This window comes from Oncorhynchus masou, chromosome 27 (assembly GCF_036934945.1).
Source record: "Oncorhynchus masou masou isolate Uvic2021 chromosome 27, UVic_Omas_1.1, whole genome shotgun sequence".
Taxonomy (NCBI): Eukaryota; Metazoa; Chordata; class Actinopteri; order Salmoniformes; family Salmonidae; genus Oncorhynchus; species Oncorhynchus masou.
Window position 1 is genome coordinate 12,558,573 of NC_088238.1, and position 21,349 is coordinate 12,579,921.

The 21,349-nt window shown below is 44.5% G+C and overlaps 1 protein-coding gene across 1 annotated transcript in view; it reads left to right on the top strand.

Moving 5' to 3' along the window:
* Positions 1–2,471: 2,471 nt before the first annotated feature.
* LOC135516587 (uncharacterized) overlaps positions 2,472–21,349 on the top strand; it is a 40,725-nt gene continuing 21,847 nt past the window's right edge. Inside the window, exons 1-4 of the mRNA XM_064940934.1 lie at positions 2,472–2,695; positions 3,841–4,177; positions 4,830–4,953; positions 15,100–15,193. Of these exons, the coding sequence (XP_064797006.1) occupies positions 4,070–4,177; positions 4,830–4,953; positions 15,100–15,193 (326 nt within the window). The 5' untranslated portion in view covers positions 2,472–2,695; positions 3,841–4,069. The remainder of the gene's footprint in view (positions 2,696–3,840; positions 4,178–4,829; positions 4,954–15,099; positions 15,194–21,349) is intronic.

Here is a 21,349-nt window from a genome sequence, read left to right on the forward strand (position 1 = left end):
TAGTCTCATCCCAAACTCTGGCAGGATTCCAATAAGAATTACAAATATGACTTGCAGGCCTGATGTGGCCTGTAAAACCATGAGTTTCAGCCCACTGTATTAGGGTAAAACTAGGCCCTCAAAATAAAGCATATTGTAATGTCTTTAAGAATCGTATTTCAATGATAACATATTCGCTTAGGATCTCACTTGGTGAATACCATAGGACTGAAAAAGCAACAACCATGTCTCTGTCACTTACAAATTCAGTCTTGGGTGGTAACTCTACATTTCACTCGAAAGGCAAGGCACACTGGGAAATATGCAAATAAGGCTTTAGACTAAGAAGAGTGTTTATTTAACACTTAAAATTGTGGACCCGTATAGACACTGGAACAGTGTTAAATTGAACACCCTCAGTGTTGATTTAACACTGGAGAATTTGCTGTGCACCAACCCCCCAACTGTACAACATTCCAGAAGAAAATCCCCACTTTCACCACAAGGACTGTAAGTAACCCAACCATGTATATCATTGCATCAGCAATACAGATAACTATACTGTTCATCCTCTTTATAATGAAGTTCTCACAAGGCCTATAGCATCATAGTTGCAGTCAGTTGTTCAATCCCATCTGCAGTATGTATCTTGGATGTCTAACCATGTGCTCCCAAGGGCATTGCTGCCCAGGGTAAATGTTTATTATGTTTATTATGTAATATGTTCACACAAAGCCACTGTCTGGAGATAATATAAATATAAACAGGGGAAATGTTTCTCCCACTGTTGGCTTCATTAAAAACATTTAAAAACGTATTATCCAGAGAAATAGAAACACATGGGTTGCTCTGTGTGTGTGTATGTGTGTGTGTTTGGTTTTACCATCTTTGTGGGGACCAGAAGTCCTCACAAGGATAATAAAAACAAGGGATGTTCACACAAGTGGGAAATTTCACTGGTCCACACAAGGAAAAGGTTAGGTTTAGGGCTAGGGGTGATGGGTTAGGGTTAGAATGAGAGTTAGGGGTTAGGTTTAGGGTTAGGGGTTAGGGTTAGGTGAAGGGTTAGGTCAGAGGGTTAGGGTGAAGGGTGAAGGGTTAGGGTTGAAGGTTAGGGTTTAGGTGTGAAGGGTTAGGTTTAGGGTTAGGGGTGACGGGTTAGGGTTAGAAACAGAGTTAGGGGTTAGGTTTAGGGTTAGGTATGAAGGGTTAGGGTTAGGTGTGAAGGGTTAGGTTTAGGGTTAGGTATGAAGGGTTAGGGTTAGGTGTGAAGGGTTAGGGTCAGGGTTAGGGGTGACTGGTTAGGGTTAGAATCAGAGTTAGGGTTAGGTTTAGGGTTAGGTATGAAGGGTTAGGGTTAGGTGTGAAGGGTTAGGGCCAGGGTTAGGGGTGACTGGTTAGGGTTAGAATCAGAGTTAGGGGTTAGGTTTAGGGTTAGGTGTGAAGGGTTAGGGTTTAGGTTAGGGGTGACGGGTTAGGGTTAAAATCCGAGTTAGGGGTTAGGTTTGGGATTAAGTGTGAAGGGTTAGGGTTAGGGGTTAGGGAAAATAGGATTTTGAATGGGAATCAATTGTTTTGTCCCCACAGGGACAGTAAAACAAATGTGTGTGAGTGTGTGTGTGTCTGCCTCTAGATCACACAGCTGTGAAAGGTTGTGCTTTGCTTCTGTCTGCTTAACAAAAATAAAAAACAGATTTAATAAACAAAAAGTGTTGTCCCTTATTTTTTCACTATCCCCGGTTTAATACCCAACAAAACCATATGCTCCAAAGATTCTAAAAACGTTACTAGAACCCACATATGCACCGATTGCCTTGCTGCGCTCTCATTGAAAGCTGTATGCATAGGTCTAGTAGTCTATATGGAATTCACCTCTATGCTATGAAGCTGAGGGATGGAGAAATGTTACCAGTGTCAAATTCAAAGATGGACCTAGATTATAGGTGCAAGGACTGATTGTCCATGCATCATTGACAATTTTCAACATATTTTAAATTTGTACATTGTTTGTTTACAAAGACTGAAATGACAACAAAAACATAGACAATTTAATAAAATAACCTTCGCTTGGGTTTGATGGGGTTTGATGGAGTTTAGCTGATGAAGCTATTTATGCGTTTATTTTTCCCAAAATCATTAGGCCAATTGAAATTACCATTGAACAGCAGTGAATATGACAGATAGTCCAAACTCCTCTGTCTTTTGAAAGTATAATCCAAACTGATTAACAATTGTATGATTTTAAAGACCTAATATGTATATATAGCTAACTATAAAGTGTTGTATTTATTTTGAGTGGTTTACATCATGTCTTCTTTCTTCTCCCCACTAATTATCTATTTATTTGTTGGTGAATGTGTATGCATACACAATTGAAAGTGCACTATAATGATCTGTGTGGCTCTTAAAATATTCCCCAACCAATGGACACCTCTGTTGCACAAGACGTATTCTCACCTCCAATAAACGCAGCCTTTATTGGACAGCTGGCATGCTACGGAAGTGTTTCTGTGCGTGCGGCCCTGTAGCTCCCTGTCCCCGGTGTGCGACTTGACAATTTTGGCTAAAAACAGGTGGATGACAACAATTTCCATTGCATGCAGTTAGGTATCACTTTCGCTGATTGTAAACAGAGATGGGAGCGAACAATAGCAGACGCCGCGTCTCCTTTGAGTCGGATGAAAATGACAACATCACAGTTGTGAAGGGCATAAGGGTGAGTACTGAAAGGATGACAACAATGAGGTACTGCATAACCAAATGCTGCTCGGAAGTATTGAAGCGCGTTAAAAATGATAGAAACGACTGACTGCATTATTATATCCTTATTACCAAACAAATAGGCAATGTTATGCCAGAATAACGTTTGTTATGGTAGCTAGGCTAGCTAACTTGCTGTCAGTTTGACACTGGGGCTTATGCAATGGCCTCGCGTTGTCTAAATTATGAATGACTGGATACAGCTAGACCTAGTTCTTAGTAATGACGACAGTTTATAATAGATTATACTTATTTTATGACCTTGTAATTAACATTAGTTAATCCATGTCATGCAAAACACGTGCCGTGAACTTTGTCTGACGTGTAAGCTGATAAGTGTTTAACTGTTGCAATGGACCCTGCGTGCCAATTGAAGTTAAATATAGGTTGAGAGGCTTTAGTTTAGTTTCAAGTAAAGACTAGTTGGCACGAACATGCCTATTGTGAAGCACCTTGTTGCTAGAAGACTCAGGACAATGTTTACATGGAATAATCTGCTGGTGTGTGGGGGTGTTTTCCTTCTGCATTCTTGCCACACGTGCATCAATAAACAAAACATACCTTAAGGTTGTAGATTGTACACCCACATATCACAAGCAGTGTTCTACAATGGCAGCATTCTGTCTTCGTTCTACAGTTTTCAGCCAACCACAATCAAGACTCTGTGATTTAACATGTAGAAATGTCAATAATCATCGCTTGTGATACGGCTTTTGAAACACATGTCCCTTTTATCAGCAAGGAAGAATCCTTCAAATGTAAAATATACACTTACTGTAGCAGGTTTGCACAGATCCATACAGCTATGGGTGCTGCCATTTGACTAAACTACACTTCCAGCGGTGTGTGCCACTGCTAAATGCATATTGGGATAACACTGCTCAGGCTGATGTAATAGAGCTAGTGCACCTAGAGTTGTAGCCTTGTGTGAATAAGTTGGCTGAGGCTTGGCAAGTAAATTGTGAGAATTTGCCTTTTAGACTTCGGAGTGTGGTTCAGTTGAAGTGTTTAGTGTTGCTCAGATCTGGTATCCTTGTTAGTTGTGCTTTTTTCTCTCCTGTTGGTTTTCACTCACATATTGCTCTTCTCTCTCTTCTGCAGCTCTCTGAGAATGTCATCAACCGAATGAGGGAGCCCATAGCTCCCCTTCTTCCCCCCTCCCTTCCACAGGTCCCACCCCCTGTTGCTGCTCCCTCCTCCCTCATTCCAGTGCCTCCCCTCAGACCCCCCTTCGATCTCATCACCTCGCTTCCACCCATAGAACCCATCGCACTACCACTTCAACCTCCTGCACCTGTCACTGAAGTAGTGGCTCCACCTCCACCCCCCCATGGAACAGGTAGCAGCTCCGACCATCATTGACATGGTGATCCCGCCTCCTACCTTAGCTGCTTTAAAGCCTGTGGCATCCCCTCCACCACCTGCATCTGTTGAGCAGGTAACCCTCCCACCGCAGGTTGAACCCCTGGCCCCCATCCCTGTTCCCGCTCCTGTTGCTGTGGAACGCAATACCATCCCTGCACCTCCTCCTGTAATCAAACCTGTTGCTGATCCTCCTGTAATCAAACCTGTTGTAATCAAACCCTTCCTCCTGTAATCGAACCCGTTGTTCTTCCTCCTGTAATCCTGTAATCGAACCCGTTGTTCTTCCTCCTGTAATCGAACCCGTTGTTCTTCCTCCTGTAACCCGTTGTTTCTCCTCCTCCTGTAATCGAACCCGTTGCTTCTCCTCCTGCAATCGAACCCGTTGTTCTTCCTCCTGTAATCGAACCTGTTGTTTCTCCTCCTCTAATAATCAAACCTGTTGCTTCTCCTCAAACCTGTTGCTCTTCCTCCTGTAATCGAACCTGTCCTGCTTCAAACCTGCTCCTCCTCCCATTGCACCTCTTCTCCCTCCCGTAATTGAACCCATTGCTCCTCCTCCCCTTTCCTCTTCATTGGCATCCATCTCCTCCCCTGCTGTTGAGTCTGCTGCTCCTCCAATGGAAGCTTTCTCCCTGCAGCCTACAGTCAAACCCATCGCTCCGCCTCCTCCCCCAGCTGAATTCATTGCTCCTCCCCCTTGTGAACCCATTGCCCCTCCTCCTCAGCCCCCAGTGGAAGCTTTTGCTCCTCCTCCTGCCCCAGAACCAGTGGAAGTTGTTGGCCCCCCTCTTCCTCCTCCCACCCCAGAGCCAGAACCAGTGGCGGTAGCACCGCCAGCAGCACATGCAGGTGAGTTCTACTATGGCGTACAGACATAAGGGTCTCCTTTCTGTGTTTACAAACATTGCCGCACGCAAGTTGGTGGCAGAACAAGGGGTGGAGTTGTTAAAGAACGGCAGCAGAATAATTCTTTACATGTTGCTTGAGTGCATTTCACACTACTTTTGGATTATAATTGGATTTTAAGGCTTATATGATTGTCCTGCTTACTATGTTTGTCATCATCACAAATCAACTGAATTTATACTTAAACACTTCAGCTTCAACCAGTAAAATGGCTCCTTGGCTATCTTTTGCTACATCCTATATCAATGAGTGTTAGCATTCTAACTAACAACCGCTGGATCCAAAATAATTATTTTGTAAAGATCACAACCAAATATAATCTTAGTGACAGTTCAAGCAATAATCAAAACATCTTTGCAATTTGTTTTGGTTTAGAAGTAATACAAATTTAAATCTAGGCTTTGTTGAATGTGCGCAAATGTCGAGGCTTTCTTACTGCTGCCAAGAGTTTCCCCAAAACAGTGTGCCGTCAGTGAGTCGTGTCTGATAAAGGGTCTATAGTGTACAGCCATAAGGCTCTCGGTGGAACCATGCTTATATGACATACATGCATTCATTCACACCACTCAAACTGTCAATGAGACTGTCAGTTAATTTACTGGTTCAGTTGGATTATTGCACTGTGTGCTGGTATTTGACCACCTCGTAACTAATTCAGAGGTGGTCAATCGTACTGCTGCCTCCACTTCCTCTGAAATGAGCTAAAGCAATTTGGCTTAAATTGACATGTTCACACAGCAGGTCACAGTCATGACCCCAGGCATCACACTGTTCAGTGGGTTAGAAGTTCAGCTTTTGGGATCTGAACTCAGTGATCATTTGGGAATCTTGACCTTACTTTTAAGTCAGCCCACGCATACAGCACAAATGTTCTCTCCCCTCTGATTGTAATTAGTCTTCGTTCTCAGGATTCCGCTTACAGTGGCCTCTGGTATTATGATTCATTGGCATCGCCAAAGCACTAATGAAACGATTAATTCTTAATTGTAATAAAGTTAATGAATTGATGCCGCACTGAAGCCCATTTCCTATATTTTAGCCCACTAGGCAGCTGAAACCATTGCCCTTTTTCCCTCCTCTGTTTTGTGGAAATCCTCAAATTGCTGACTGTTTTTCACTGTTAAATATGATGCATTCTTTCCCTCCACTAGCCCATTTGCTTAGGGCTGCTTTGCATCTTGCGTGTTAAGGGTCATCTTACACTGGTATTGTAGTGTATCAGGTTTTCACCATAGGGAAAGGACTGTTGAAGGTAAGGCAGGAAACGATGGGGACGTGGGAGGTTCCATAACAGATGATGACAAAAGTGGGCGAAGAGGTTTCCCCATCCTTGACGGCACACAATGGGTGTGATAATTAAAAAGTGGCCATCTTAAAGGCACGCTGCGTTGCCTCTGGTGATTAAAACGACACCTCAGTTTCACACAACAAACCAGCCGGGCATCATTATGAAAAGGCTGTGGGCGTGCGTTTTCTGCTTAAGTGTTAATCTGGAATAGAAATCTCCCTAGAAAAACTCCCAAGCCACTTATCAACTGTCAGACATGCTGTACTGTAAGTTAACGCTATCAGGTCTTTCTTAATATGCTGTTTGGGCTCTCTACTTGAGGACATTGTTAATACAATTGGTCTTGTGTTATGCTACTCACACGTTCTTAACAAAAACACTTTTGTATAAATCTGTTTTCATTAGCACCCGGCCATTCACGCAATCGCTCTCCGTTTTTCTGTCTGTCTAAAAATCACTCCCTATTGTACACGTTAATTGCTTTGCAGATTTAAAAGATAAACACGGCATCACCACATTTTTTTGATCAGGGATTTGTATGAACTGTTTTTTGGGGGATTGTGTATTATTGAAGGAAAAAATGTCAGCTAGTTTTTCTTTCTATTTAAATGTTTGCACCTTTTCAGTTAGTACTATAAACAAGGGTCCTTTACTAACAGATGAGGTCTATTATTCCTTGTCATTTTCACCCTATTCATCATCATCATTAAGATCACTTTATTAGTTAATTGCACAGAAGGTCTAACTGAAATCTGACTTCTGCTTTTTAAGACTCACACATGCATACATACCAATAAAGGTTTTGGAGAGGTGCGGTAGGATGCAACACTGGACATGCAGGGAACTCTTGTTATGGGGGGTAAAGTGCCTTGCTCAAGGGCACAATGGCAGGAAATGGCATGTAGGATTTGATACCAGCAACCCTCAGGTTGCCAGCACAGTTCCTGACAGATTTTTCCAGTTGGACCCGGGATTCTAATTTTCAAACTTTTGCTTGCCGGCTCGCCACCCTAACCACTAGACTACCTGCTGCCCCAGTACAGTATGTATACAGTATGTCCAGACTTTTGCTTGCTGGCTCGCCACCCTAACCACTAGACTACCTGCTGCCCCAGTACAGTATGTATACAGTATGTCCAGACTTTTGCTTGCTGGCTCGCCACCCTAACCACTAGACTACCTGCTGCCCCAGTACAGTATGTATACAGTATGTCCAGACTTTTGCTTGCTGGCTCGCCACCCTAACCACTAGACTACCTGCTGCCCCAGTACACTATGTATACAGTATGTCCAGACTTTTGGTTGCTGGCTCGCCACCCTAACCACTAGACTACCTGCTGCCCCAGTACACTATGTATACAGTATGTCCAGACTTTTGGTTGCTGGCTCGCCACCCTAACCACTAGACTACCTGCTGCCCCAGTACAGTATGTATACAGTATGTCCAGACTTTTGGTTGCTGGCTCGCCACCCTAACCACTAGACTACCTGCTGCCCCAGTACAGTATGTATACAGTATGTCCAGACTTTTGCTTGCTGGCTCGCCACCCTAACCACTAGACTACCTGCTGCCCCAGTACACTATGTATACAGTATGTCCAGACTTTTGGTTGCTGGCTCGCCACCCTAACCACTAGACTACCTGCTGCCCCAGTACAGTATGTATACAGTATGTCCAGACTTTTGGTTGCTGGCTCGCCACCCTAACCACTAGACTACCTGCTGCCCCAGTACAGTATGTATACAGTATGTCCAGACTTTTGGTTGCTGGCTCGCCACCCTAACCACTAGACTACCTGCTGCCCCAGTACACTATGTATACAGTATGTCCAGACTTTTGGTTGCTGGCTCGCCACCCTAACCACTAGACTACCTGCTGCCCCAGTACAGTATGTATACAGTATGTCCAGACTTTTGGTTGCTGGCTCGCCACCCTAACCACTAGACTACCTGCTGCCCCAGTACAGTATGTATACAGTATGTCCAGACTTTTGGTTGCTGGCTCGCCACCCTAACCACTAGACTACCTGCTGCCCCAGTACACTATGTATACAGTATGTCCAGACTTTTGGTTGCTGGCTCGCCACCCTAACCACTAGACTACCTGCTGCCCCAGTACAGTATGTATACAGTATGTCCAGACTTTTGGTTGCTGGCTCGCCACCCTAACCACTAGACTACCTGCTGCCCCAGTACACTATGTATACAGTATGTCCAGACTTTTGGTTGCTGGCTCGCCACCCTAACCACTAGACTACCTGCTGCCCCAGTACAGTATGTATACAGTATGTCCAGACTTTTGGTTGCTGGCTCGCCACCCTAACCACTAGACTACCTGCTGCCCCAGTACAGTATGTATACAGTATGTCCAGACTTTTGGTTGCTGGCTCGCCACCCTAACCACTAGACTACCTGCTGCCCCAGTACACTATGTATACAGTATGTCCAGACTTTTGGTTGCTGGCTCGCCACCCTAACCACTAGACTACCTGCTGCCCCAGTACACTATGTATACAGTATGTCCAGACTTTTGGTTGCTGGCTCGCCACCCTAACCACTAGACTACCTGCTGCCCCAGTACAGTATGTATACAGTATGTCCAGACTTTTGGTTGCTGGCTCGCCACCCTAACCACTAGACTACCTGCTGCCCCAGTACACTATGTATACAGTATGTCCAGACTTTTGGTTGCTGGCTCGCCACCCTAACCACTAGACTACCTGCTGCCCCAGTACAGTATGTATACAGTATGTCCAGACTTTTGGTTGCTGGCTCGCCACCCTAACCACTAGACTACCTGCTGCCCCAGTACACTATGTATACAGTATGTCCAGACTTTTGGTTGCTGGCTCGCCACCCTAACCACTAGACTACCTGCTGCCCCAGTACACTATGTATACAGTATGTCCAGACTTTTGGTTGCTGGCTCGCCACCCTAACCACTAGACTACCTGCTGCCCCAGTACACTATGTATACAGTATGTCCAGACTTTTGGTTGCTGGCTCGCCACCCTAACCACTAGACTACCTGCTGCCCCAGTACAGTATGTATACAGTATGTCCAGACTTGACATTTGAGATGAGGCAGAGGTCACCAAGGAGCTGTAGTGAAGCTAGCCTAATTGCAGCTCGTGTTTTTGCCAGTGTAGTTTTGTTTTTAACCGTTGACTGAGCTCCACATCTTTCGATACGGGTCACGGCTGGACCACGTGTCTTTTTGAATTTAGGTGAAAGTAACAGACCCCAGACGCATCAATAAGTCTCTGTAACCAAGTACAAATCAAGTTGTACGTTTTGGTGCATGACTGAGTCAGTTTCTCTCCTAACCTACCTAAGTTGGTATGTTCGGTAATGCAGAACTGCATATTCATTTCCACACAGGTTACCATTGCAATCAGAGTAAGAGTTGTGTTCTGTTCCTGCCCACGTCACCAGACAGTAATAACACTCATATCTGACTAATGAGCTTTGAGTTGGAGGAGAAAGATTTCTCTCTCCTCTTCCTTTCCCTCAGTATGTGTGGTAGAAAGTACTATATATTTTTTTACGTCAGGTGCATGGTGGTTTGGTTACTAGATGACTGCAGGACACGTGGGGCTTTTCTATAGTTCTATAACCTTCATTCGTTGTTTTTGTGACGGCTTCAAATTCTTCTCTCAACATGGGTGGCCTACAAGCACAGTGATGTAAGTCGGCATTGAAAGAAAGGATTCGTGTTTTCAAGGTTGTCCCATGTTCATTAAACACTTAGTGCACAAAGCATTAGGAGCACCTTCCTAATATTGATTTTGCCCTCAGAACAGCCTCAATTTGTCGGGCATAGACTACAAGGTGTCGAAAGCGTTCCACAGCGATGCTGGCCCAATGCTTCCTACAGTTATGTGAGATTGTCTGGTGGGCCATTCTTGATACACAAGGGGAACTGTTGGCCATGACGAACCCAGCAGTGTTGCAGTTGTTCATACATTCAAACCAGTGCGCCTGGCACCTACTACCATACCCCGTTCAAGACCACTTAAATCTTTTGTCTTGACCATTCACCCACTGAATGGCACACATACACAATCCATGTTCTTTAACTTGTCTCCTCCCCTTCATCTACACTGATTGAAGTGGATTTAACAGGTGACATCAATAAGGTATCATAGCTTTTAACTGGTCTGTCAGGGAAAGAGGTGTTCCTAATGTTTTATACACTGTTTAAATGCACTCAACAAGAAAATGCCAACTTGGCGTATCGATCTTGTCTTTTTGGAAAAACTCTGTCTTGCAATTCTGCAAGTTTTGTTAAACAGTCACCAAGGCTCGAGCCCAATACCACATTTTCATAAAGGTTGCAATTTAATGAGTGGAGGGTGGGGGCGTGTTGATTGTGTGCCCACGAGTGGTGGTTTGGAGTTCGACCTCTTGGCTGTCTCTACATCACGGCCTCGTCGCGTGTGTGCTGATTACAGTATGGTCAAGGTTGAGCCTCCTACACCGCTCTATGCAGGTTATAAATATTCATACTCCTGCGCCCACACACTGGCTAGCACGGCCTAATAGCCTGCTTAAAGATGACTAGAGAGAGAGAGGTGTAAGATGAGAGGAGCGGGAGAAAACCCCTGCCAATGCATAATTCTCCCTCTAAAATGGCTTCCCTGGTCTTCATCATCAAATGGGAAGTGATAAGTTATTCTTGTGATTAAATTACAGGCGTAGGTGGGGGAGCGAATCGGTGAAATGAATAGATGGACGTTTTTGCACGGGACAAGCGGCTACGAGGGTAGTTTTTCTTTTTGAAGGTGTTGGAAACGTCTGTATCTTGGTGGTGCGTGTGAGGCGTGCAGAAGTGGTAATGTTGCAGATTATGCCCTCTATGCGGGTCACGGGGTTAATGAAACGTCTGATGAGAAACACAATTTGCCTCCCGTCTATCTCCCTTTGCCTAGAAAGAGCTCCTTTCTAGTTGTGTTTTTCTCACCGGGGTTTAGGGGCGACAGGGGAAACATCTCAAAGATGAGTTTTTAATCTCTTTAACATTTCCATGTCCTACTCCGGATTGACACGGGGGCTCTGTTGATCTGGAATTGTCTACGACCCCTGCCAAGCCGATGGAGTGCCCGAAGGACCCTTGACATGTTTATCCTATCAGAAGCCATGTTACGGCTGACTCCCTTTTCCTAGGAGGAGGGAAGTACGGGAGGAACATGGAGTATAATGATGATGAGGAGGGTTGTAATTGCAGACCTACACAGTTTGGTCCATAGTCTTCACAAAATTGTGTAAGACCACCAGAGCTGTTGAGTCAGGCCAAACGCTACATAACATCCAATGATAATGTACGTGTAGTCTGGGGAGGCTGTAAAATGGATTCCAGTCTAGACCGATTACACAGGTTAATTTCTCTGTAGTCTTCCAACACTCTCAGCCTGCTTCAGATAATGTGTTGGTTGCTGTCAGCAGTTTGCTCGACAGGTAGTGTTTCTGATGTATTCTTGGTGACAGGTGTGCTGGGCCTACTCTCTTTCAAGATCAATTGAAGGGATTGCAGACATTTGTTTACAATGTTATCAAACGTTCTCGACTGATTAGCGTCATCACAATCAAATTATATTTTATTGGTCAGTAACATATTTAGCAGATGTTATTGCTGGTGTAGCGAAATGCTTGCGTTCCAAGCTACAACAATGCAGTAATATCTAACAATACACACATCTGAAAGAATGGAATTAAGAAATATATGAATATCAGATTGCGCAATGTCGGAGTGGCATTGACTAACAGTAGAATAGAATACAGTATATACATATGAGATGATTAAAGCAGTATGTCAACAAGAGACTAGTGTTCCATTATTAAGTGACCAGTGATTCTATCTATATCGGGCAGCAGCCTCTAAAGTGCAGGGTTGAGTAACCGGGTGGTAGCTGGCTAATGATTGCTATTTAGCAGTCTGAAGGCCTTGAGATTGGGAGAGTTTCTGTCTCCCAGTCCCAGCTTTGATGCACCTGTATTGACCTTGCCTTCTGGATGATAGTGAAGTGAACAGGCCGTGGCTCGGGTGATTGCAGTTGTCCTTGCAGTTGACCATTTCAGATGGTCAGTGATGTGTTTGCCAGGTCACACCCCCCTCTAGAGAGCCCTGAACACTGAGGAATACACTCTTTGCCGCATGGTTTTTGCACAACATGACAACATTCCCTTTGCATTCTCTCTCTAAGTTTCTACAGACGGCTCTCTGTCCACCCGACTTTACACTCTCATTCAGTTCTCTGAAATGAGGTTGGAGGGAGAGGATGGGAGGAGAGACAGAAAGGGGAAGGAGATACAAAGAGAGGCAGGTGGTTAGACAGAGCGGGAGAAGTAGGATTGACTTTACTTGCAGCGGGCTGGGACTCCAGAGGACCTGTGGAGCCCTTTTCTGTTTTAAGAACCGTATCTTTAATTCACTTATCAAATATCAGCGTCCCGGAGAGATGATACATGGAGGGGCTCCTAACCCCGGCATCCATTACCCTCAACCCACTGTTTGATTAATGCCTTTCCCGCAGAGAAATATGGTATTGAGCCCGGGCATCGTCACGGTAACAAGAAGCTATTCTTGGCCTTGATGAGAAGTGGCAGTATAAGGTACTTAGACCCTCCTTTTCACACTTTCTTTTGGGAGGATTCTAGCCGCTGTTTTTATGGATGCGACAATCAGCAGAGGGCACAGGAAAGACAGGAGGAGAAGCGGGAGACACCTTCGTTGATACTCAAAGGGAACATAAAAGTTCCCATTGACTTAAGGCCCCATTAGAATTATTGTAACAGAGCTGCAATAGCATGCTCGTCTATTTTAATGTGTCAATCTGGTCTGAGATAATGACTCACCTGAAGCAAGGAGGGGTCTAGGTAATGAGTCAGGTTGACTATTATGCACTATTTAGCTAATACAGGGAAGGACACCTGCTTGTGCCTGGGCTCTGTTAGCCTGAGAGTTTAATTAACTCAGTAGAGACTGAGACTCCTGCACTCCTAGGGGGGTACTCCGCATGCACACACACACACACACACTGAAGCGCCATGCCAAGGACATCTCTCAAGTGAAGCTGACTGAACCACAGATCCAGGGAATTGGAGAGAGGCTTCATGCCTCATTTTCCTCCCTCCTACACTCATCCCTCTATCCCTGTCTGTTCCTCTCCCTCTCTTTCCTCTATCCCCCCATTAGAGGGGATTTTTATTTGAGGTCCTATCCTTCTCAGGACCGAAGGGGGAGGGGTACCCAGCAGACGAGAAGCTGTGCTGTAACAAGCTCCAGTCACAAACAGTCTCCAAGGGCTTTTCCTGCTCTGCTCTACAGTGTGTTAGAGATTATAGGTGTTCCACTTGTTCAGCAAATGAGAGTTAGCCAGCCAGCCAATTTCTGTGTGTGTCCTTCACCGTTACACTGCGACCGGGTCTACCTGGTAATAACAGGCTCTCTGACGATGGCGATTATCCCATCTCTCTGTAATGCGCCAGTCTCACTTGAGTCATCTGTAAGCACACACCCCTCTCTCTCTCTCTCTCTCCCAGCACTGCAGTGTTGCTGCTGCACCACACACCGCATGGCACTTCTGCCTTCAGAGCACGTCTTGGCCTCTTAGCTCGCCCCACGTCTTACTTTCATGCTTAATTACCTGCCAAGATAGGACCAAGAAGACACGGTCAAACACTCCATGACGCCAGTAACATAAATACAAGGAGATTGGGGGAAAAGTAAAGCTATAAAATAATGTGTGGGGAGGTTGTGTGTGATGAGGTTTTAATAGCGCAGGTGATTGGTGGTGCGCGGCAGATCTAACCCTCCCTTCTCCCCTCTGTCTGTATAGCCCTCCTCTCTTCTGGCTGTGTAGGCCTCCTCTCTTCTGGCTGTATAGGCCTCCTCTCTTCTGGCTGCATAGGCATTTACATTACATTTACATTTAAGTCATTTAGCAGACGCTCTTATCCAGAGCGACTTACAAATTGGTGAATTCACCTTCTGACATCCAGTGGAACAGCCACTTTACAATAGTGCATCTAAATCATTAAGGGGGGGTGGTGAGAAGGATTACTTATCCTATCCTAGGATGGGGTTTCAGGTGTCTGTGGTGATTGACTCCGCTGTCCTGGCGTCGTGAGGGAGTTTGTTCCACCATTGGGGGGCCAGAGCAGCGAACAGTTTTGACTGGGCTGAGCGGGAACTGTACTTCCTCAATGGTAGGGAGGCGAGCAGGCCAGAGGTGGATAACCCAGTGCCCTTCTAGGGCCTGATAAGAGCCCTCTGTCTGTATAGGCAAGCACCATGGTCTAGCGGATCTTGGAAGCCAGTGGCTGACGTAGGAACCTCGGGCTCTCTGGATGGCTAGGGGTTTAATGGCACAGGCAGGGAGCCCAGCCAACAGCTCTGCAGTAATCCAGACGGGAGATGACAAGTGCCTGGATTAGGACCTGCGCCGCTTCCTGTGTCTCTTCTGGCTGAACATACAGGAACGGGGCCTGGGCCACCGCCATGATAGGCCTCCTCTCTTCTGGCTGCATAGGCCTCCTCTCTTCTGGCTGTATAGGCCTCCTCTCTTCTGGCTGTAGAGGCCTCCTCTCTTCTGGCTGTAGAGGCCTCTTCTCTTCTGGCTGCATAGCTCATAAGGCTAGAGAGCCTGAGAGGCCAGTCCCACCTCACTACCCTCACAGAACACACACCATGTTTTATTGCCCACAGCTTGTCAACATACGCAGGGTAAACGGGTACATCATACAGTACATGTCACACACTGGTCCACAGTGCCTCACCCTGGTCTGTCTGTCTCCTATAGTTGATGAAGAGGAGCTGAGGAAGAAGATCACAGAGGATCTGCAGAAAGGCCTGTTGAAGGAGAGGGTGAAGGCTGAGCAGGAGCTGCAAGCATGGTGAGACACACACACGTCCCTATAAACCACCATGTTTAAACACCACCACATCAGCCTTACTTGTCCACTGTAGTACAGTAACTGTTCTGGAACAGCCTCATACAAAACAATGCAGTAGGTGTTGGAATGTATCCTGTCTAAGCCCCACCCCTGACCATAGCCTTTCCATTAACCTCTATGGGACTGAGCCACACCCTCTACTTCTCTGATTTGTCCTTTGGTTTGTTGCGTTCTTTGAAGGGTTGTGAAGCCAATGGTAATTTACCAAAGTTACTGGAATCTTCAGTAATAGTGGTCATTAACACACAATCTATGGCAATCGCATCGTCTTTTTGGTCATTTATACTTGAATAATACTTGAATTACAACTGCAACTCTTCCAACTATTGACGTTTTTTTCACAACTGCCACCAGTTTAATGCCAAAACATTGTCAATGAATATATATATTGACTTAGTAAAATAAATGTGTAAAAATATATCAAGGGTATTTCATGCTTTATTCACAGTGCCTTCAGAAAGTATTCACACCCCAGACTTTTTCCACATTTTGTTGTGTTACAGCCTGAATTTAAAATTGATTAAATTGAGATTTGTCACTGGCCTACACACAATACCCCATTTCAAATTGGAATTATGTTTTTTGAGAATTTTTACAAATTTTATAAGAAATGAAATGCTGACATGTCTTGCGTCAATAAGTATTCAACACCTTTGTTGTGGCCTAAATACGTTCAGTAGGAAACATTTGCTTAACAATTCCCCTCATAAGTTGCATGGACTCACTCTGTGTGCAATAATAGTGTTTAACATGATTTTTAAATGAGTACCTCATCTCTGTACCCCACACATACAAGTATCTCTAAGGTCCCTCAGTTGAGCAGTGAATTTCAAACACACATTCAGCCACAAAGACCAGGGAGGTTTTCCAATGACTTGCAAAGAAGGGTAGTGGGGTAAAAATAAGCAAATTAGACATTGAATATCCCTTTGAGCATGGTGAAGTTATTAATTACACTTTGAATGGTGTATCAATATACACAGTCACTACAAAGATACAGACTCCTTCCTAACTCAGAAGGGAAACCGCTCCGGGATTTTAACATGGCGCCAATGGTGACTTTAAAACATTTGCAAAGTTTAATGGTTGTGATAAAAACTGGGGTTGGATCAACAACATTGTAGTTACTCCACAAGACAAACCTTATTGACAGAGTGAAAAGAAGGAAGCTTGTACAGAATAAAAAATATTCCAAAACATGCATCCGAAGTAATACTGCAAAAAATGTGGCAAAGCAATTCAGTTTTCCTGAATACAAAGTGTAATGTTTGAGGCAAATCTAATATAACACATTATTGAGTACCACTCTCCATATTTTCAAGCATAGTGGTGGCTGCATCATGCTATGGGTATTATTTTTAAATCTTTTAGGACTGGAGAGTTTTTCAGGATAAAAAAGAAACGTAACCTGGTTCAGTTTGTTTTTCCACCAGACACTGGGAGATGAATTCACCTTTCAGCAGGACAATAACCTGAAACACAAGGCCAAATCTGCGCTGACGTTGCTTACCAAGAAGACAGTGAATGTTCCTGATTGGCTGAGTTTGTTTTACTTTTTTTGACCAATTTTACAGAGCTTGAAGAATTTTGAAAATGATAATGGGAATATGTTGCACATTCCAGGTGTGTAATGCTCTTAGACTTGCCCAGAAAGACTCACAGCTGTAATCGCTGCCAAAGGTGATTCTAACATGGTTGAGTACTTATATAATCAAGATGCAGTATATTAGTGTTTTACTTTTCATGTAATTATTCTTATTTTATACAAATGTGAGAATTTTTCTTTGACTTTAGAGTATTTGGTCTACATCATTGATGACAAATGGCAATTAAATCCATTTTAATCTCACTTTGGAACACAACACACTGTGGAAAAAGTCATTGGGTGTGAATACTTTCTGACTGTACTATATAGTTTCCTGATTCCAGAAGAAAGGGAGAGAAAGCACACTTCTGCAGAAACTCCCTGCCAGTTCTGTGTTCCATTAATAGTAAAAAAGGTCAGATTCATCCCTTCTCCCACATGTTCAATCTATTTATCTTCCGAAGCACATCAGCGTTTATTTCGTCCCCCTTACCTCCTATCCTTTTTTTGGGGCTCAATTAATCATGCCTGGGAGAGGGCGCCATCGAGATGTAATTTCCTGGGTGCTGAGTGGGTGATCTATTAGCCAGCCTTGATGAGGCATCGTGACTTCCTTCCCAGCGCCTTCCCCACTTCTCGCCTGCATCCCAAATGGCTCCCTATTCACTATATAGTGCACTACTTTTGACCAGGGCCCATAGGTGTAGCTATTGCACTCTGGTCAAAGTAGGTTCATTATGTAGGAAATAGGGTGCCATTTGGGGTGTGAAACTCCCTTTTCCTCCCCTCTTCGCCACAATAGAGCAGGTGCATGTCCCATCAAGTCTGATAAACACATCATTCCCCTCTAATGGTACTGGATGGGCTCCAAAGACTTACCAGTGAATGACTAAGTCGTTTAGCCTAGCGCTTAATGTAGCTGCTATTACAGTATGGATGGGAAATGCCCCAAAAGAGTGAATGGTAGGCGCTAGCATTAGACTATGGCTAATAAGGTTTTTTGAGGTATGTTTAAGGGAGGCTATTCACAGGAACAAAGATCATTGTTTAGTTTTTGAGCTGTTTTGTCTTTTATTGACGTAAATGTGTGTTGCGTACGGACCTCTATTCAGAGAAGTAAACCTACTGTACCAATTTGAGTGTAAATTGTGGCCTGCAATTAATTCTGTTGATTATGATGGTGATGTCGCTGTGGGCTCACACTGCCTCAAGTCCTCCACTTATTTGGTTTACCTCTTCACTGTTTCAGGGGCTTTTTGTTACTTTTTATGAACAACAGTCATTCAAAATTAAAAAGCAATCATCTGTAAGCTGTTTGCCAGCATGCATGCTCTCCAATGGTGTGTGTGTGTGTGTGTGTGTGTGTGTGTGTGTGTCCCTCTTAATACCGTGGTGTAATCATTAGTAAAACAGCTTTACGGGTCATCGTTGTTGATCTGGCTGGTCTTTCCAGTCGGGCCCAGGCACTAACCTGGACAAATTGCTATTGATAAAGAAATGTATTTCCTGTCAGCCATCATAAAATAGAATTTAGAACGAGCATCTGTCTTGGTTTATATGGCATTGTTGGCTGAAGCAACAGGGGTTGGAAGAGGTAGTGCCTGTCGCAGCTCCCAGGCCTGAGTCCCAAATGGCACCCTATTCCGTATATAGTGCACTACTTTTGACCAGTGCCCATAGGGTTCTGGTAACATTTAGTGCACTATATAGAGAATAGGGTGCTATTTGGGAAGCAACACCATTAAAGGAAAGTACGGGGCTTTATTGACCATGATGCTGTGCTGCTTGGATGGACAGAATCAATATTTCCCTTAATGTCTTGTCCCCACCAAGTTCTCTCCTCTCTGATGTTTTTTTATGATGTTTGTGTTTTCATTTGGCTTTCGTAGAGCCAACGAGTCTTGGGAGTAAGACTGGAGAAGATAATCCACTATAAGATGTTTAACTCCCTTTGCCGTGTGACTCACTCATGTTTAGGCCTGAAGACATTGTGTGAATGTTTATTTTTCAAAATGGTGGAGGGGAAGAGGTTTTTGACACAAATGGCCAGCATACAGTTTGGAACAGAGTGTCTCCAGGATGTTGGATGTGGATTTTCAGCAACTGTAGCTGTTAACAGATGGGCCTAACATGCTGACCACACCGCCTGCATTGCAAAATACATTTACACGTTATTCAATCATTTCATCCTAATTGTCTGCGAGTGCCAACGAGCGTCTGCGTAGCCAGGCACTAAAATAGAACTTGGTTCTATTTTGGACGTGTGACACGCTGCAAGTCCCGCCTCTCCCAACTCCTCATTGGTTTTTAGGAGCATATATACATGTGGGTGATTGAAAGATGGAGGTCCACACTCAGTCCATTTGGCGGTGGTAATGCACCTTAAAGTTGGTTGTCAAACACCATATAAAATCCATATAAGAAGAATTAATGAGGAGATAAACTAGGTTTCCCCTTTTTATCTGTGGATAATTGTCAGAGTAGAGAACACATGATTGTGTGACTCAACATGGGTCAGACTTCTTCAAAGATCCAGCAAAAACACAAAAGCACCATGTGCATTTTAGATAAACATTGGGTTGGTATTTTATCTCCCAGGACACATTATCTAGCAACAGCAACCTAGCTAAATGTCCATGAATGTTTCATGTGTGTTTCGACCTCTCCCCGAATTGATATTGTTGGTTTCTTAACTTGCGTATCATGAAGGTGTCTGGTGGGGATAGACAAAATTAACACATGCGTAGGCTAACGCCACTCTGTAAAGGTCTTTGTGGCACATGCAGACGCACAGTAGGTGAATGGCACACGCAGAGCTGGTTTGGTCTGCATTTAAGTTCTAACGCTACTTTGAGTTAGTAGGTGAATGGTAGGCTAACGCTACTCTGCAAGGTCTTTTCAGTTGGTAGGTGAATGGTAGGCTAATGCTACTCTGTAAGGTCTTTGAGTTGGTAGGTGAATGGTAGGCTAACGCCACTCTGTAAGGTATTTTGAGTTAGTAGGTGAATGGTAGGCTTGCTACTCTGTAAGGTCTTTGAGTTGGTAGGTGAATGGTAGGGCCACTCTGTAAGGTATTTTGAGTTGGTAGGTGAATGGTAGGCTAACGCCACTCTGTAAGGTCTTTGAGTTGGTAGGTGAATGGTAGGTAAGTATTTTTGAGTTAGTAGGTGAATGGTAGGCTAACGCTACTCTGTAAGGTCTTTGAGTTGGTAGGTGAATGGTAGGCTAACGCCACTCTGTAAGGTATTTTGAGTTAGTAGGTGAATGGTAGGCTAACGCCACTCTGTAAGGTCTTTGAGTTGGTAGGTGAATGCCACTCTGTAAGGTCTTTGAGTTGGTAGGTGAATGGTAACGCCACTCTGTAAGGTCTTTGAGTTGGTAGGTTTGAGTTGTCTTTGAGTTAGGTGAATGGTAGGCTAACGCCACTCTGTAAGGTCTTTGAGTTGGTAGGTGAATGGTAGGCTAACGCCACTCTGTAAGGTCTTTGAGTTGGTAGGTGAATGGTAGGCTAACGCCACTCTGTAAGGTCTTTGAGTTGGTAGGTGAATGGTAGGCCACTCTGTAAGGTCTTTGAGTTGGTAGGTGAATGGTAGGCTAACGCCACTCTGTAAGGTCTTTGAGTTGGTAGGTGAATGGTAGGCTAACGCCACTCTGTAAGGTCTTTGAGTTGGTAGGTGAATGGTAAGGTCTTTGAGTTGGTAGGCTACGCCACTCTGTAAGGTCTTTGAGTTGGTAGGTGAATGGTAGGCTAACGCCACTCTGTAAGGTCTTTGAGTTGGTAGGTGAACTAACGCCACTCTGTAAGGTCTTTGAGTTGGTAGGTGAATGGTAGGAGTTGGTCTTTGAGTTGGTAGGTGAATGGTAGGCTAACGCCACTCTGTAAGGTCTTTGAGTTGGTAGGTGAATGGTAGGCTAACGCCACTCTGTAAGGTCTTTGAGTTGGTAGGTGAATGGTACAGGAGGTCTACTCTGAGTCTTTGGTTAGGTGAATGGTAGGCTAACGCCACTCTGTAAGGTCTTTGAGTTGGTAGGCCACTCTGAATGGTAGGTGAATGGTAGGAGGCTGACTCCACTCTGTAAGGTCTTTGAGTTGGTAGGTGAATGGTAGGCTAACGCCACTCTGTAAGGTCTTTGAGTTGGTAGGTGAATGGTAGGCTAACGCCACTCTGTAAGGTCTTTGAGTTGGTAGGTGAATGGTACAGGAGGCTGACTCTGTAAGGTCTTTGAGTTGGTAGGTGAATGGTAGGCTAACGCCACTCTGTAAGGTCTTTGAGTTAGTAGGTGAATGGTAGGCTAACGCCACTCTGTAAGGTCTTTGAGTTGGTAGGTGAATGGTACAGGAGGCTAACGCCACTCTGTAAGGTCTTTGAGTTGGTAGGTGAATGGTACAGGAGGCTAACGCCACTCTGTAAGGTCTTTGAGTTGGTAGGTGAATGGTACAGGAGGCTGACTCTACTCTGTAAGGTCTTTGAGTTGGTAGGTGAATGGTAGGCTAACGCCACTCTGTAAGG